This window comes from Saccoglossus kowalevskii, chromosome 17 (genome assembly GCF_978046115.1).
Source record: "Saccoglossus kowalevskii chromosome 17, keSacKowa6.1, whole genome shotgun sequence".
NCBI classification, from domain to species: domain Eukaryota; kingdom Metazoa; phylum Hemichordata; class Enteropneusta; family Harrimaniidae; genus Saccoglossus; species Saccoglossus kowalevskii.
The window spans coordinates 2,973,271-2,993,442 of record NC_140657.1 but is presented as its reverse complement, the minus strand read 5'-3'; the positions used below and the strand labels follow the sequence as shown (position 1 = coordinate 2,993,442).

Here is a 20,172-nt window from a genome sequence, read left to right as displayed (position 1 = left end):
TATGAGGACTGTGAAGCTTTACCAACAGCGTTAAAAAAATAATACACGTAATTGTGATGTATGTTTCTTCGTATTGTTTATTTCACGTCTGCATCAAACACATAATATGGCAAAGAAGCTGTCTGGTATATGAAGCAACACTCAGAAAACTATATATATATATATATATATATATATATATATACTGTCAATACAAATAGTTTCATGATTATGCTTATGCTAATTTTACTAATGACTTATTTATACCTTATTTTATAAGCATATATATGCACAATAATTTTGCGAAGCTGTTCAGTGAAACGTTAAATTAGAAGTCATTCGAATGTATTTCAAGTATTACGTAATTGTGCTTTGTATAACAAATCGGATAAACAGTAAAAAGTAGGCCAATTCGGGCGTTTATGACGACCTTAAACCACATTAGAATAACTTCAAATAGTTCCAAAGTTCAATTTAATATCTAGTTTACAATATATTAATAAACTGTTTAAATAAAACAAAATATATAGAAATTTTGTACTGTTCACCACCCAAAAAAAAGATAGTTCGAACAATTTCAATAGTTGACGACGAAATTCTGAAATTTCGAACTTCGACAAACCTAGCCATTTTGGATCAGAACTACCCGATTATTTACAAATATACATATAAATAGACATAGTTACAGAAATAAAGACACGTTCAGGAAAAGATGATCAAAATGGGAAAACACTTATATATCATACTGGGTGTTAAATGTTAAGTCATTGGTAGTGGCGTATTATTGAACAGGTCTATATAATTTGCATATTTACAGTGGTTTAACGTTGACCTAAAAATATTTGTTTGGTTTTAAAAACGCATAGCTTTTTCTTTATTTATAGTTGCGAAACAGATGTGACAAATTGCGCATGCGTGGGCAGACGTTTTAATGGTGCGAATGACGCGCGGAGCATACACGTATATTCACTGTGTGTAGTTAAATGCTTATCATGAATGAACATGGTCACATCTGCATATGGAAGAAACACCCCTCTGTGGCAATGTGTTTTGTTTCCCAGATTGCATATACACGCAGATTGTCACTAAACTGCGTCAGCGGAAAGAATAACTTGGCAGATGAGTATGTCCACAGAGATTTCGTTGTGTATCATGCAAATCAAATCTAGGTGGGCGATCGATAAGCCTATCATTGGTTAACTGTATAACTCTATGTGACACTCTGTTCAAAAGCTGCGTTCGTTTCACATCGTTGTTTGTGTCTGTCCGGAACTCAGAAAATACAGGTAAGCAAATCGCATTTTGTTTCAATCTGAGCCGAAATAATTTACCTTCATACCGTCGTGTCTCATGCAAATGATAGGTGGGCAATGTAAAAACATACAATTATTTTAATGATACGCACATGTGACACTCTATTAAGTGATTGTTTCTTACCGGAACTCAAACAGTACAGGTAAACATATTATGGTTTGTTTTAATCTGAGCAAAATTAATTGTCTCTACAGGTGAAACTGAGCGTCAAATTGCATAACTGTTATACGTGTTTTTGTGACATTTATGCCTTCCCCGATGATACACTATACCTAAGGAAGTTATATAAAATTGTAATGTTACAATTTTATTCTTGTTCATAGTTTTTAATCTTAAGCTGGTGATGTGTATTTTTCACTCGCGCGAACTATGCGGATTTTTGAATACCACATGGGCTTTACCTCCGCAGTATGTTAGCATTTCACACGTATCCAAAAGCATTGATTGTAGCGCCACCATGCGGACTATATCAAGAACAAGGAATTGCATAGTCAAATTCTGATATTCGTAGCCATTCTCTGTATACTGTTTGCATTAACATTGGAGGTGATTGACTGATTACATGCAACATGCGTTTCTTCATTGTAATTGTAATTCTAATTTAAATTAGTAGTTGATTATTTTCACACATAACTACCTATATTGTCGTCTCAGTAGACATTCGTATGGATAACACCCATCTGAGATAATATTCTATGAATATACATTAGTTATAGTGTTAATACTATGGTGCAGAGAATATATAAATTATCGGTGTGCTGTATTCCCTTCTGTTTGTTTATTTATGTTTTAATTATTTTATTTTGTTTTTGAATTGCGGGTGTTGGACGATCTTTTCAAATTATATTTTAGCAAAAAATAGTCTAAAATGATATAATCATTTTTTTTAAATGATCAATTTCACCGTTTGATTGGAAACTCAGAACAATAACAATCGCTCAAGTAAAAGTATTATATATATTTTTTTTCCTTTCGTTTCTAATTCAAAAACCTCAGTCTTGTCAGTGCGACGATCGTTTTCCCACTCAGTCTATGATAATAGTATTCGATAGAATAACTTGGTATTTAGGGATAAGCAAATAGACTTCACGCATGGGTCGCATGAGTTAAATTAAGGCATCAGTTATATAGTTCGAGTGTAATCTAGTGATATCAAAGTCGTGAACAAAACAGAGCTTCCCTTGTATCAGGGACAATTAATTTAGTTGATTTTAGTATGTCACCATTCTCGAAATACATAAATATTACAATTGTATCAGTACTCATGCGCCTTTCTTAATTTGGAGTGTGTAATCCTAAATTGAAATATGGATGGAAACAAACGAAAGAAATCGTAAATATGCCAACAAAAAGAAAAGAACAGAAAAGGAATTCAGTATTTCGTTACGTCTTTGAGAGGACCCCCATAATTAAACTCTCCCTGATACCAGCTCTGTTTTTAGCGACTTTAATAGTTCTAACATCACATTTAGTGTAGTGTAGTGTAGTGTAGTGTAGTGTAGTGTAGTGTAGTGTAGTGTGGTGTGGTGTGGTGTGGTGTGGTGTGGTGTAGTGCAGTGTGGTGTGGTGTAGTGTGGAGAGATGTGGTGTATTTTAGTGTAGTGTAGTGGGTTTAGTGTGGTAGTAGTGTATTTTAGTGTAGTGTAGTATATTGTAGTGTAGTGTAGTGTAGTGTAGTGTAGTGTAGTGTAGTGTAGTGTAGTGTAATGTAGTGTCGTGTAGTGTAGTGTAATGTAATGTAGTGTAATGTAATGTATATTGTAGTGTGGTGTGGAGTAGTGCAGTGTGGTGTGGTGTGGTGTGGTGTGGTATGGTGTGGTGTGGTGTATTGTGGTGTGGTGTGGTGTAGTGTGGTGCGGTGTGGTGTGGTGTATTGAGGTTTAGTGGTGTGGTGTGGTAGTAGTGTGGTGTAGTGTAGTGTAGTGCAGTCTAGTCTAGTCTAGTCTAGTCTAGTCTAGTCTAGTCTAGTCTAGTGCAGTTCAGTTCAGTAGTGTAGTGTAGTGTAGTGTAGTGTAGTGTAGTGTAGTGTAGTGTAGTGTAGTGTAGTGTAGTGTAGTGTAGTGTAGTGTAGTGTAGTGTAGTGTAGTGTAGTGTAGTGTAGTGGTGTCGTGTTGTGTCGTGTCATGTCGTGTCGTGTCATGTTGTGTCATGTCGTTTAGTGTAGCGTAGTGTCGTGTGTTATCGTGTGGTGTAGTGCAGTGCTGTGTGGTGTGGTGTGGTGTAGTGTAGTGTAGTGTAGTGGTGTGGTGTGGTAGTAGTGTAGTGATCGGCAAATGGTAACTTGAAAATTATTTAAAAACGAACATGCTCATTTTGGATAGAACAATAAGCCGTGTGAATGATAGACGATATGGAATCGAATATTGTAGTGTGGTGTGGAGTAGTGCAGTGTGGTGTGGTGTAGTGTGGTGTGGTATGGTGTGGTGTGGTGTATTGTGGTGTGGTGTGGTGTGGTGTGGTGTGGTGTATTGAGGTTTAGTGGTGTGGTGTGATAGTAGTGTAGTGTAGTGCAGTGCAGTGTAGTGTAGTCTAGTCTTGTCTTGTCTTGTCTAGTCTAGTCTAGTCTAGTCTAGTGCAGTTCAGTTCTGTAGTGTAGTGTAGTGTAGTGTAGTGTAGTGTAGTGTAGTGTAGTGTAGTGTAGTGTAGTGTAGTGTAGTGTAGTGTAGTGTAGTGTAGTGTAGTGTAGTCGTGTCGTGTCGTATCGTTTAGTGTAGCGTAGTGTCGTGTGGTGGTGTGGTGCTGTGTGGTGTGGTGTAGTGTAGTGTAGTGTAGTGTAGTGAGGTGTAGTGGTGTGGTGTGGTAGTAGTGTAGTGTAGTGCAGTGCAGTGTAGTGTAGTCTAGTCTAGTCTAGTCTAGTCTTGTCTAGTCTAGCCTAGTCTAGTCTAGTCTAGTCTAGTCTAGTCTAGTCTAGTCTAGTCTAGTGCAGTTCAGTTCAGTAGTGTAGTGTAGTGTAGTGTAGTGTAGTGTAGTGTAGTGTAGTGTAGTGTAGTGTAGTGTAGTGTAGTGTAGTGTAGTGGTGTCGTGTTGTGTCGTGTCATGTCGTGTCGTGTCATGTTGTGTCATGTCGTTTAGTGTAGCGTAGTGTCGTGTGGTATTGTGTGGTGTAGTGCAGTGCTGTGTGGTGTGGTGTAGTGTAGTGTAGTGGTGTGGTGTGGTAGTAGTGTAGTGTTCGGCAAATGGTAACTTGAAAATTATTTAAAAACGAACATGCTCATTTTGGATAGAACAATAAGCCGTGTGAATGATAGACGATATGGAATCGAATATTGTAGTGTGGTGTGGAGTAGTGCAGTGTGGTGTGGTGTAGTGTGGTGTGGTGTGGTATGGTGTGGTGTGGTGTATTGTGGTGTGGTGTGGTGTGGTGTGGTGTGGTGTGGTGTGGTGTGGTGTATTGAGGTTTAGTGGTGTGGTGTGATAGTAGTGTAGTGTAGTGTAGTGCAGTGCAGTGTAGTGTAGTGTAGTCTAGTCTAGTCTTGTCTAGTCTAGTCTAGTCTAGTGCAGTTCAGTTCTGTAGTGTAGTGTAGTGTAGTGTAGTGTAGTGTAGTGTAGTGTAGTGTAGTGTAGTGTAGTGTAGTGTAGTGTAGTGTAGTGTAGTGGTGTCGTGTTGTGTCGTGTCATGTCGTGTCGTGTCATGTTGTGTCATGTCGTTTAGTGTAGCGTAGTGTCATGTGGTATCGTGTGGTGTAGTGCAGTGCTGTGTGGTGTGGTGTGGTGTAGTGTAGTGTAGTGTAGTGTAGTGGTGTGGTGTGGTAGTAGTGTAGTGTTCGGCAAATGGTAACTTGAAAATTATTTAAAAACGAACATGCTCATTTTGGATAGAACAATAAGCCGTGTGAATGATAGACGATATGGAATCGAATATTGTAGTGTGGTGTGGAGTAGTGCAGTGTGGTGTGGTGTAGTGTGGTGTGGTGTGGTATGGTGTGGTGTGGTGTATTGTGGTGTGGTGTGGTGTGGTGTGGTGTGGTGTGGTGTGGTGTGGTGTGGTGTGGTATGGTGTGGTGTGGTGTATTGTGGTGTGGTGTGGTGTGGTGTGGTGTGGTGTGGTGTGGTGTGGTGTGGTGTGGTGTGGTGTGGTGTGGTGTGGTGTATTGAGGTTTAGTGGTGTGGTGTGATAGTAGTGTAGTGTAGTGCAGTGCAGTGTAGTCTAGTCTAGTCTAGTCTAGTCTAGTCTTGTCTAGTCTAGTCTAGTCTAGTGCAGTTCAGTTCTGTAGTGTAGTGTAGTGTAGTGTAGTGTAGTGTAGTGTAGTGTAGTGTAGTGTAGTGTAGTCGTGTCGTGTCGTATCGTTTAGTGTAGCGTAGTGTCATGTGGTGCTGTGTGGTGTGGTGTAGTGTAGTGTAGTGTAGTGTAGTGTAGTGTAGTGTAGTGTAGTGTAGTGAGGTGTAGTGGTGTGGTGTGGTAGTAGTGTAGTGTAGTGCAGTGCAGTGTAGTGTAGTCTAGTTTAGTCTAGTCTTGTCTAGTCTAGCCTAGTCTAGTCTAGTCTAGTCTAGTCTAGTGCAGTTCAGTTCTGTAGTGTAGTGTAGTGTAGTGTAGTGTAGTGTAGTGTAGTGTAGTGTAGTGTAGTGTAGTGTAGTGTAGTGTAGTGTAGTGTAGTGTAGTGTAGTGTAGGGTAGTGTAGTGTAGTCGTGTCGTGTCGTGTCGTATCGTATCGTTTAGTGTAGCGTAGTGTCGTGTGGTGGTGTGGTGCTGTGTGGTGTGGTGTAGTGTAGTGTAGTGTAGTGTAGTGTAGTGTAGTGGTGTGGTGTGGTGTGGTAGTAGTGTAGTGTTCGGCAAATGGTAACTTCAAAATTATTTGAAAACGAACATGCTCATTTTGGATAGAACAATAAGCCGTGTGAATGATAGACAATATGGAATCGAATGTTTTTCAATGTAAGATTGCAGAAGGTTTTCTCGTATTGAAAACAGCCGATTTGACCTTGCAGCTTAATGTTAACAGCCGTGTTTACCCTTTAGGCAATTATAATCCAAATGGAAATATTCGATTGCATGCATGGTAGGCGAGAAGGAATACATAACACCAGATGAGTGAATTAATAAACACAATTAGCCAGTGGTAGATTTAATATCACGACTCAGTTACACACACACAGGTTTATTATATATCACAGTAAGATTGGACCACTTAGTAATCACGTCAATGGAGTGCGTGTTATGACGTATTCACATTGAGTAATGATATAATCAGTTCTTTGTGTTGCGCGGTATGCTCTACTTTTTAAATGTATACCAAAGTTTTCCTAAACTGATTTGTAACATCTAAATCGCATGTCTTATTCTACTTTCTTATATGATATAAATTAATTTCTTGTTGCCCCCTCTGTGTTTGTGACTCGGAGCAAACATTCCCCTTCCACAGTCTATATTTGTGGCATATAATATCACAAATGTGTGTTTACTTAGATTTATAAATTAAATTAACTATGTAGGTTTTTGAAAAAAAATTAACATTCTACAAAGTCAAATAATGAAATAAAATTTCCAGGATGTGTCATACAAAAATAGCATGACCGATTCACCGTGAAGTTAAATACTGATTTGATTTGAATACATTTTATCGTATACAAAACCAATCTCAAGCATCTGACATGAATTTCAATATTTCAATCTGTATACAATCCTATAATACAATCCTGAACTAACGAATTAGTATCTATGCTCACATTGACGTGCGATAACTTGCGTAACTTGCGTAGTAATCTAATCCTGGTAAATATTTATCGGCAATATGCGATGTTGGATACCTATCTTTTTTTCTTTTTTTTTCTAATTAGGGGGGGGGGCTGCTAAATTCTTGATCGGTTTACCTAGACCCTCCTTTGTTCATCAACTTTAAAAAAACACAATCTTACCTTCATCTTGGGACAATAACGTACGAGCTATAATTGTTCTGAACCTTGTGTATAACTATAGCTTGAGTAGATCCCAGGCCAAGATATACAGTTTGGTGTTAGCGGTTGCAAATTTTTAGGCATGGACAGTACTATATCTTTATCACATATATATTCAGGAAAAATATAAGTTGCAGAATATGGAACTGTTGCTGAAATAATACCAAAAGCAGAGTATTACTTTTGGCTATTCAACGTCAGATTGTTTTCACGCGATTTGTTCCATCGTGACGTTTGCTGCCATATATTAATAAACGTGTTATACAGTGTTATTGAAACCCGGAAGCAAAGGGCCTGATTGAATGCAAATAGTTCAATAATATGTGACATTACGCTGCATTCGCATTTCACTTTTTTGACCTGCCCTGTGCCACCTCACACTGTGCGGTTACGCGCGGTAGGCAGTAGTAGCTGTGCATTTAATTAATTCATTTATCAGTGTTATTAGACCTTTTTGTGTTAAGAATCATTCCACAAATTGTAATTAACTCTCGTACATTATTCATCAAGTGTTGATATGTGGATATTATTTATAATATAAATTATCATGTTTTTTTTTTCATCAATTTCGGCTCTATATACACAAAGTGTCACATATGTTAAACTTATAAAACACTCACGGCTAAAGTTAATTCATAATAGTACTGCGATTCACTATTCACCTTGTTTATATTCCAAAATGCCACCATAGACATTGCATTTTGAAACAACATACTTTATCAATATTTGTTGAAAAAAAAAGCATCATAAATAGAGAGCTACAATTTTTAGGTATCTGTTTGTACTGACTGTCGCCCACCAGATAACTCAATGCAATATGATCACACGCACTTTAATTACTTCGCCGTATTACCATATAGACACTTCAGTTCTTTTGTTGGATTTCTTGATTGGATACCCCGCCAGCTATGTAGGAAGCAATCAGCGTCAGCGAACCAATAAGAACATTCTTCTCTGGGAGCAATTGACGTTCTTGGTGATGAGTGTACGTAAATTACATAGAGCTCCGATGATATGCGATGGATCCTCCGGCTATGAAAGTGTTAGAATTCATAGTTTTTATGAGATACATGCATATCAGAAGGAACTTTTATTCGTCACGCTTGTCAACAGGCAGGTGACCCACATGCGAAAGAAGTGAGTGGATCGTCGCGTATAATCAAATGATCTTTTTGTACCACTGCAAATACAGTTATACAACGTTGCTTAATTTCTGAGTTAGAAATTGTTATTTACAAACAGGTAGTTCATTAATTCACTTCCAAATAAATATTTACGTGGTGAGTTTTCAACCGATATGTTGAGATCGGGGGTAATATGCTTGTTGTCTTTTTTAAAGGCAATTAAACATGTCCGTCAAAAGACTGGTGTAAACAAGGGCAACATGTTGTACACTCGACGTGTAGACATTAGAATTGTCTAAAATATGATCGGGAGGTATATATAAGTGGCCACAAATAGGGGTTTGGGATTAATGTTTTGATGAATTTTAACTTATATCTATTTTTTTAGTATTTACCTAAATAAATAGTGTGGATAAATGTATATATTTCAATTTGTGTTTGTAATATTTTCAGAGAGAATTTTCTTTGTTTCATTTATAGCACGTGCTTTCCCAAATACCGGTATATATTATTATTGCAAAGTGCGCAAGCATATTTATATAGACTTTCGTTGCAAGAATATGTTTTTGTGTACTGCAAACACACCATTTTTATTTGACCTTTTACTCTAGTGTGCATTTCAGCTTCCATCAGAAAATAAAATATCATTATCACTTATTCATGCCGTATTACATACACAACTTGGTAAATAGTTTATGCGGGAACATGTACAATCGACACATAATCTGTTCCAAACATCGCATTTTACGAGGTTTCGACCAATCCGTAATCCTCAGCGTAGCTATCATACTGTTGTTTGTATTTTAACTTTGAACTTATTCTAGGTTTTGATGGTGTTCCCTTTCATTCCGCGGGGTATTTAAGTAAACGTCATTCTTTAACAAGCCGCATTGTTAGCTTATACCTTCAAAAGCACAGCAGACACCTGAAATTTAACGTTTTCCGGAAACACGCTGTTATGCATTTATAAATAAGACATTAGTCTTTCATGTTGTATCTAATTTGATACAGTCCCCCGAGGCATATTTTATGCATATGAATATAACTGAAAGTCATAAACATTGAATTAAGCTCTGACAACACGACTTTAATCGGTTCAGCCTACTCAACATACCCTTTGTTTTTCTCTGCGTAAAGTTCATCGATAGTTCATATATACAACCAGATAAGGGTTCGATATATTTTGACATTTCAGTTAATAAAGAAGAATATACTCCATTAATTAATTTTATGAAGCGAATGTGTGTTCAACAATCGTTTAGAAAGTAACTAATAAGCTAATACATTTGTATCTAATCCTATATAACTCGTTACCACAACGACACAACATTCTGAATTGTGGAATGAATGATTGACATGTATCTACATTAGTTATCCAACGCATCACATATTAACTTATAATGAATGTTTTAATTTTGTGACGACAACAACGTTAGTTTCGTTTTGAATGTCGTTTATTGTTAATACTCGCACATCATGTCTCTAACTTACAAGATCAAACATGTGTATTGAACGTGAAGCACACTGTATGATACAAATTATTACCACAGTTATCACATCCGTGGTACTTTAATAGTGCAAATCTTGCCTTGTCGTCACGATATTGCTAAAAATGATATGAATTCGGTCACGTCATATGCCCAATCGTATACGATTTCGCAAAGTAATCTCAAGCAACAAAAGTAGTTTAATATTTAAATAATCCCAGTTAGAGTAAGATTATGAAGGGTAAATATGAGCGCTGTGCATCGTATACCGTACTTATGATTAGCTATAACTGTTTAGATTTACACTCACTGCACCAACATTCAGGTACACATTCAGCGCATAGTATTAAAAAATGAAAAATTATAATGCCTAAATAAAAACTGCGGTTATTTTATGAATGACGCTACTGTTATAATGTATGAGCAATATCGCTCAAATGACATAGTCATCCGGAGAAATTGTTGTGTGTTGCAAGCCCGTGAAACAGAATTTTTGTTTTGTATGACTTAGGTGAATGCTTACTCGCCATGTGTTAATCTGTTCTTCTACGCAGTGTGAGTGTGATCGTGTCGGGAAAATGTCGTCTCAGCAGTGCTGCAGTATATTCCTGATATTAGTATTTCTAATCGCCGCAGTGTATTCATCACCAATTATGCCTGGCAACATACACACAAACAGTGTGCAACTAGACCGAAGAAACGAAAACCCACAGGGGGAAGGTATTTTCCTTGTTTTTTTCAATATTTCCTCCGAGTCTAATAGGACACAACTAGATTTAGATTATATAGCATCATTACTTCAGTAATTGTTTCAATTTAATTAATTTAACATATTAGATGATCTATTCAAGGTGGGGAACATATTTGACGTTATCTTTGTTTTTTGAATGCATCTAGCTAAATAAATTACCAGTTAACAATATTTCGTCTTTGTTCATGTGTTATTCTACTCAAACCACAGCCTTATTAATTTTAAAATGACTCCCGGATAGATATAGAAATTTCACAACTGCTGTGCGAATTTAAATCTTGGCTTTTATCACAAAACAAATAATAGTTAAATATTTACAAGGAATACACGCAATTATTTTTCAAAACAAAATAAGTCGAAGAACTCTCCAGAGGTAAATCTTACCACGAATTCCAAATATTTGGGACCTACCATAAAATACGTTCTTTTATTTTCTTGCGCGAAAATAGTGTCGCCGGATATTTCGTAGTTTCATGACTAACAAACAAACACGCAAATACAATTTAAACTTCTCTTTTCTAATTGAAACATCATACCGTACAATTGCGCTTATATCTGAGCCTAAATGTAAATCAAAGTGAATTAGTTGCCGCAATTAAATATGTTATATACCATTACGGATACCGTCGTGGGCGGTTTTATCTACTAAGATTGACGCCGTTGCTGGTGCCGTGACGCAGATTGAAGATAAACTGCTCAACAAGCTCGTTACGCACACTTGGATATCGATATAACTCTTAAGTGAGCCCCTGCCGCGGTTACTGCTAAGGGATGTTAGTCTATTACTGTGTTGTGTTCGTATTTACGCAACAACGCTCTGTATAACTCATTAACGTGTAAGTCGCAGGCCCACTACTAGTATATGCACTCAAAGACACAAGATTGAAGGGATTGTATATTTAATGCTCCATGACGCCAAGACGGACCTGTAAATATAGAACAAGTTTGTCCTATATTTTTAAGGGAATTCGATTAACTCTCTCACCCTCGTTGACCCATCCGGATGACGCACGCGATACGTCATCCATTGAACAGTTACATTAGTTCATACACCTAACTGGACAACAGGCAAATTCCACACACAACAACTCGGCAATGAAAATAACATGTAATGAATGGATAATTTAGAGCCATAGGGCCCAGTTTCGTTAGTCATTTTGAGCTTTTTTTTATTCTTGATATTTTTTCGTGATATTCTTTCAGATGCTATCAAATCGTAACGTGAATAAGAACATGAGGTACTGTTATGTTAGAGGTTACTTGGCTCTTCTCTTATTGGAAGCATACACATTTTCATAGAACAATGTATAAACTGTTGATTACACTAAAGAAAGAAAAAGAAAAAAAATATATATACATTTGCGTATATTATCGTCATTGGGAAATACAGTTGAAATGTTTTTTTTGTTTTTTTTATGTTTTCTCGATAGACTGGAAAGCAAAATTACTGAGTGCATTTTGCAGGATTGGATTGTTCTGCACCAGGGAAGACGTTGCAATTATACAAGCACTTAACACTGGTGACATAAGAAGGTTTCATGACAGGACCCGGTCGGGGAAAAGAGCAAATGTTCACCAGGGACCCAGGTACTCCACCTACGTGTTCACGAACATTTCAAAAAAGTTTGCATCAAAATCGGACGCTTCTAATAGTATTGCGTGGTAAATTATTGTGAAACCAGAAGAGTATTTTGGGATTTATAATGTATGTGACCCATCACCCCCGCCTTATTTGTTTATGCTGACAATCATTTTTGGTAACCTTGATGCACCGCACACGTTCGTTGGTCTGTCGGCCAGCATGTTTTTTTAGGCGTCCTGAAGATCTGGATATCCGCACTACGAAACTCGCATTCAGTGTTTAATGGCCCGCTTGGATGACAGCAACACGAACAATTACAGACAAAGTAAAGCAAAATCCCATTTATATTAACGAATTGGAGATTCAAATTTGAGGACGCGCCGAAGTACTCTGTCATGGTAATAGGATACGTTCTTCTACCTGAATATTATATGAAGATTATCTGTTATATATTATATATATATATATACATATCCCTGTATAACAATTAAAAATGATATTTCATGAGAAATCCAGAAGCGATTTTTTTGTTGTATTGCAATTTCTTTTGAAATTAATAGTCATGAACTTTAGGTATATTTGGAATTTGTTTGGAACTTACTTTTTTTAAATTAATTTTGATGGCTTAACAACTAATCAAATTTCACATACAAATCAACTGATATTAAAAAGCTCATAAAAGCTCAGTATCATGGTGCAAAGTGTTGCCAACAATGACTAAATGACGTAATTTGCTTTCGAACTCTTTTATGAGAGAACAGCCGGGCATCTCCGATAAATAATCTAATAACCCAACGAATTCCATACTGGAAACGTATAACTCGACACTCGGTAATCAGTACATATTAATTAGTATAGGGCAACTCTATTTCTATTGTATAGCGTCAGAAGTAAATCAATAAAATACCACATGAGAAATTAAATGGTACCACATGATATTACACGCTGAAAACGTGCAACTACGCCAATTTAATACACGTAGTATGGGAACACAGTCACAATACGAAACCAAAACATTACATTTACGCTAATTAGAATAAATGTTAATTTGTTTTCGCAGCATACGTCCAGTATGTGCACCCAAATCTAGATATATGACGTTATTATTAATTCAGTGACATCAGCCGAGGAACTGTAATTTGCGTCGTTACCGCCTTCGTTTGGTTACCATACATATTATGTTACACATCTATTCAAAGGTTATTGAATCTATTTTTAAGAGTCTTTTAATCGCACGACTAGAACCGTAACCCTAGCCGAATCAATACGTGTCACAGCAAATTATTTTCTCTAATAAATATATCAACCTATATATACCTTATAAGTGTGTTTTGTTTTTAAATTATTTTTTTTAATATATACGTCAACTGGATCATGGTAAAACAATTGTCGTGACTTGTTATGTACTTACTTTGCATTCAAGAAGAACCGTGGCCATATGATGACGTACGAGAATAGTTTGTGACCCTCACATAGTGTTTCATTCTGTCTCGTCTGTACGTGTACTGTTTCAAATACCAGAGTTTTTTTTTTTAAAAAGCAGTGAACGTGATTACCGCCGTAGATGAAGCGCTATTTTGGGGAAGAACATGTCTCGTATTTTTTTCTTTACTGCCGACTACAATACGGCTGCCATTCGCGTCTTTACGTTCAATCACTGCAGAACATATGCTGTGCTGCACACGGAGATTGTTGGCCGACGAAGACAAACATTTGATCTACCCGCGAGAACCAATCAGATTAAAAGAATCATTACTACCTAGACGGGACATTTACACGGTTTTATTATGTAAACTGCCATGATATGTAAAATAAATCTATAAGTGGAAATGTCGTAAAAAAGTAAAACATTTTGTATTGGTTATATTTACCATTTTACGACACAACTCGTTCAATGCTTAACTCGTTGCCAAGGCTCCGTTCTATCTATATATCTATTTTACCCCATGCACATTGAAGCCAATCAAATTTGCGCATTCAGGTGTTACGTATTCCGATGACATAATCCAACCTTCATCCGGGTACCTTCTTATCGAATTTACGGCAGTAACGTGTCAATGGAACACGATACGTAGCGATATTAATGACATAACTAGTTTGCATGGGCGGATACAGGTTATTTTTATAGGGGGATCCAAACTCGAAAAAGGAAATATAAACGCAAATGATGTAGTTATATAATTATACAAAAACAAATTGCATACATTTTTCAACGGTGGGGTCCGGACCCCAAGAACCCCCCTCCTTTAGATCCGCCACTGGTTTGCCATGCTTGCAATTTAGCTAATTTACTTGAAAAAAACTGTGATTTTGTGACGATTGGGCGTAATTTGTAGTAGTACTGCCGCGAATTTTTTCTCGAACTGTGCGCTTTGAAACATTCGACGTGTTTTGGTATTTTGTTTTGATAGTATCTCAAAACCTCTTGCATAGTGTGTTTGTTTAAACATTGTTGTTAAAACAAGCCTATGTCCAATCACTGTGCTACTCGGTACAGTGTCTTGCTGCGAATTGGGATGTTGTGGCTTATTGCTGCGTCCCGACGAAGCTCACGGGGTGGTGTCAAGTCTGTTTGTTATAAATAGTCCAAGGTGAAGCAGCTGAAATTATACCCACGAGAATATTAATATGATAATAAATTTAATTTTTGTATTCTTATAGCAATTGTACTGAGTTTACTTTATGTGGATAAGGAACTGAATATTGTTACAGCAATTAAAAACAAGGCCAGGTATTCGTAACATCTACTACATGCAGACCCACGCTGTATTGCTAGTTGCATATTTTAATTATCAGTTGACCTGACATCTGTAAATTGCATGAAGAGATAAAAGTGGAAAACTCTTCTTGTAAAATAGCAATCTTTAATTCGTTTTTTATTCTCGAAGAACTGTAATACAATACATGTTTCATTTATATGTGTTTCCAATGTGCCTGTGCTTTGTATCCGGGTATATGCAAATGCAAAGAAAAGAACATGTACTGGGTATTATGTTGTCAATTTATATGTAATATATATCCGTAATGTGTATGTATAACAATCGCCTCTAATGTATTTCCCTGCATAACCCACATGTTGCTCCATCAAAGGTTACACTATTTCCAATTGTTATAATATGTTAATAAAAGTCTAAACGAAGTACATGTTGATATCACACTTTCATTTGTATGTCCCATTGTTAAAGCATGCGACATGTCATGAAATAAATATGGTATGTCACCAGGCAGGTACTAGCTTTATGTATTGGTCTGCATTATTATGAGAACATAATAATGAACAAAGTAAACCGTGTTTACTAACAGCAATTATACATTTAACCATTGTTTGTTCAGAAATTAATATGACACCAACATCGTACATTGATAAATGTACGTATTATCCCCATTAAGTTCTATTCTGAAAATAAATGGTTTACAGAATAGTTTTATAATATGGCATAGCCTGGAGCACAAATCAGGCATATAATGTTTGCTGTTAATAATATTGTTTTTTCTTCGATATGTCCAAGATATTTTATTCTAAAATTCAGTAGACAAAAGACGCGGTTCAATACGTTTACTACTAATTATCTATCATATCAGTTGCTGTGTCTGGATTTCTGTTTATTTATTTTAGCAAGGAATTATAAGTAAAACCAGCAGCTACATACCCAGAGTTGGAGATTGGTTACAAGACCTTGGCACCAAATGCATTGAAAATATCAGATGAAACTGCAGCAACAAGGAACCATGACTACATCTTGTTTATGTGACGAACTAAATATGACAAAATTGCATAATCAGTTTTCGCATTTGCATAATAGACCTGCAAGAGAGATTCGTGTACAGATTTATCCTTATTTGAGTTTATTCGCCAGCCTCCACATATGGGTCTTTATTATAATATGATAATATTTATGGCAGATACTAATATTTGTCAGAATATTCATTGGTATTGATATATCAACAATTCATTTTAGGAAATATTTATTTTTTTTGTCATTTTTTCCGAATTAAGATCTTCTTAGAAAATGTAAGTCAAATATTTCGAGTTATTTCATGTTTGCTAGTTTCACATATATCATTAATATATTTTGACATAATCATACAATCTGGTGACAATGAAGACTTTATAGCTGATTGCTCTCAACTGGCAATAAACAATCTCCTGTTCTGATTCTGGCTTGCACACTAAACAGTATTTGGATCACTAGTGGAATGGGTGATCTATCATTTCTAACACCAGCTACCACTGGTAAGGTCTGTTCTATATTTTCCTATTAACATAAACAGTTTCAAAGTCAACTAATGGCTGGATTCGTATAGAATAGGTCAGTTTTCTCATTCATCGAAATAGCTCTGTTTGTTTGATGGAGCATAACAACAAAACAAAGACATTTGAAAAGTCAGCGGAATTTTATCCAATAAACCTAGTAAATCGATATTTTGACAAGCTGTAATTGATGTCGTTAGAAGTTATTTTATATTATCAAACAGCCTACCTTTAAGGCACCTGTATGTCAAGTGGGTAGCAATTGAGCTGCTGTATTGGGGGTAAATGAAGATAATAGCATGCATGTATCGTGAATAACAGTAAGGTTAAACAAAATGTTAAAGACTAAACTAAATTATATTTTCCGAGTATTTTTCTCAGGTGTTGCACAACGCAATCCGCTGAAAATCTTATGTCTCGCACAGCGTGTATTTCTTTCTTTCTTTTATTTCTATTTTCTTTTTTATTATTACTATTTTATTATTTGTTTACTGCTTTTTTATTTTTTTAATAAGAAGACATTTTTAGCATATACATACTATATAGCATATTACTTAAAAAATAATCCCATTACGCTTGTCACGATCAAAAATTACAGCAGGTAAATTAAAAATTTTAATTGTGAATTAATTGTAAAAAAGTAGAAAAATATAATTAGAAGTAGTAATGGTGGAACAAAATTGTATAAAGTGATACAAGGAACTTCTGTGATGCAATACGCTTCACGTTCGTCACGAAAATTGTTCCTAGTAGTGGTTCATAGCCTTGAACTACTACAGTAAAAACTCGCTTTCCATAGTGTACCTGGGGTCATTGAATCAATTGTATACAAGGAAAGAATTGCTCTAACAGATACATGAATATTAATTAAAAAAGACAGCGAATCTGGCGCTTTGTCGTGCAAGTTATTAAAATTTGAAAACAATACGCTGAGAGATTGGTAACCAATCCTAATCTAAAAAAACAGGTGAAATGTGTTCACGCTTATCTAATCGACGTACAGCAGAATTTTGAATGCGGCCCGGAAGATTACAGACTAATTCAATAATCCAATCTTGAGATTATAAAAAGATGAATTCAAATAAAATGACAACCCTCATATCAATGTAAGCACACACAAAACGATATACAAAAAGAATTGTTGGCTAGTTTGCTCTTGTTGACTGCAACGAGCATTGATTTATGGTTTTTCGAATTATATCGCTGCTGAGAGTCGCAATTCAGGTCCTCTAATGAAAGGTGGACGTAATGCATTGTGTCTCGCTTACTACTAATAGCATGATGTTAAGGTTATTATTAAAAAAACACTATTATCTTCACCATGTCATTATTAGATGATTTATAGGCATTAACAGCTGTTTTTGAGCCAGAAATTCCCAGTGTAATCATACAAATGAATTAACCGGCTAACAATTATGCCTGATTGTTTACGTGTACCGAAGACAGGAACAACTACTGTATTATCCCTCTGACTGGAAGCCATACTCGCAACGGAGATGCTGCGCGCAATATATGCTGGACAGACACACTGCAGGTTGAACTTTAATACATATTTCATTTTACTGGATAATCAATATAAAACCACCATTTATACTCTCGATCAGCCCCGTAGCAATATATGTTAGATACCCTGGATCGAGTATAGTCTAATTCATTGCTTTGAAAATAACTGTTTTCGTAGATTTGTTTTTTAACCTTCCATAATAAATCAAGTAATGACAGGCTTTGTTGATAGTATCAGTGACGTATTGAAATGACTTTATTACACAAAATAGAAAAGTATTCTAACATACTAGAAATTCAAAAGATATACTACTTCGTAATTTATCCAAAATGCTTACGATATAGCGCACGAGTTTCATATAACAGTTACGCCTTTATCAGTGCAACCCACGGGGTGTAGGTGGGGATCATTCAGTTAAAATGAAAACGCGTGAACTCCATTTTCCAATGGCTTATACCATTTTTAATAATGTTTCAAAATCACAAGATGTCCTTATTGCTTTTTTTGTTTGCCATTGCAGTTAATGACGTTCTATACATAGTTTATTCAGAAACACTATTCTAGGAACTGTTAATAATTCATGCATGCATCTGTTCTTGACTTTTTAAAGAAGTCAATTGCCGATAGCAATATTGGTGAACTCGGAGAAACGTTGTACACTGTAATCAAAATATTGTAACACGATGACATGTATTGAAGCTGTTTTCATTGACCTCTAAGCCAACATACCAGTGACTATTTCCCACAATATATGATATGATGAATATGTATTTTTGGTACATTTTGGTGTATCGCAACACGGTTTTGTAAACAAAACAAACTTCCTTTTTGTCTAGTGTATTTTGCAATTTGTAACTTCTGTGACAAGAGGCCTCAAGGTACCGCATATTTTTAATTCTTTCTTCCTCAATGGGATAACATCGCTTAGTTCTCATAATATAAACGTTCATGTAGCCGTTTCTGTTATATATTGCGCGATCATAGGTGTGATTGACCTGTGTTGACATTGACAAGTTTTGATATTTCAATAAATCACCCAACGTATTCATCTAATAATGACATGGTGAAGATAATAGTGTTTTTTTAATAATAACCTTAACATCATGCTATTAGTATTAAGCGAGACACAATGCATTACGTCCACCTTTCATTACAGTTTCACAGCTGGCAGTTTTAATCAAAAGTGGTGAGAGAGTTAATATGATATATCATTGCGGGCAGATCAAACCCACCCCGCTGTTTCTTATAAAAACTATAATATATCATTGATGTTTGAACAATAGAACAAGTATTGTTTGTTTTTCGTCGTTGACATTTAAACTTTGGAGGTATTCTAAGAGAATATAACAGAAAAACGGGCCAAGCAGGTGATCATGAATTCAGAAATAGTCATTCTATATTTGTTCAACAAGCATGACGTCATACTATATTTCTATTGTGTTGTCATTATCTGAGTGAATAAACGCCAACTGTGACTAGAATACAAAGAAGAGAAAAACAAATTTCATACCGAGATTATTGTTATATCTACCTTTGATCTCGCTAGATTGCCATGTGGTCTAATAGTATGTACACATGTAGCATGGGAGTGATTGTGGTTTCTAATGAGGCAAGTTCCCATTCCGGCTTGTGACACACAAACACACAAAGGAAAACTATATTTCTCTAAGGTATACATTAAATTGAAGTCAACATCAAACAAATAACATTGATACCACTTTATTAACGGTGTTGTTGTATTTAACCATAATCTGATTGCATGAAAGTCCCTGGTTTAGTAGTTTGAATGAAAGAAGATACTGTCTTTTAATAAAGTACTATATGCCCGATTAATGAATTACTCAATGTATACCCAGGTAAAAATCTGGTCCCTAGTGTCAAATTCAAAGCACAGATCTAGGTGTGACACAGAAGAAGTATTATTGTAGTATTTAGGGTTGTAGATTAAAGATGCATCAACAGTGTATCTGAATGTGAAATTAAAGGATTTCACAAATATATGTTCGAAGTGACACAGGCACACATAAGTATTACGTAAAGATAAGTAGATATGCGTTGATAAGTAGTTATTTGTACATAAAACACATAATTGAAAACATAATTATGTTGCAGCAAAACACATGCTATAAATACATATCCACTTTTATACTCTAGTTTGTGGTACTTTCAATTTTAAATGCGATCGTTTAAAAAGGCAACAGTTGTCTGATGAAAACAACACAGATCGTAATAAATCCATTACAGGTATCACAATAACTTGCCCTCATATAGGATGATACGTTAAAGA

At 35.8% G+C, this 20,172-nt stretch overlaps 1 protein-coding gene across 1 annotated transcript; it reads left to right on the top strand.

Moving 5' to 3' along the window:
- The first annotated feature begins 1,211 nt into the window (after positions 1-1,211).
- On the top strand, positions 1,212-13,453 carry LOC102803781 (uncharacterized). Its single transcript, XM_085491838.1, has 3 exons — positions 1,212-1,265; positions 10,351-10,516; positions 11,978-13,453. The coding sequence occupies exons 2-3, from the start codon at positions 10,375-10,377 to the stop codon at positions 12,211-12,213; spliced, it is 378 nt and encodes a 125-aa protein (XP_085347964.1). The 5' UTR covers positions 1,212-1,265; positions 10,351-10,374; the 3' UTR covers positions 12,214-13,453.
- Positions 13,454-20,172: the final 6,719 nt, after the last annotated feature.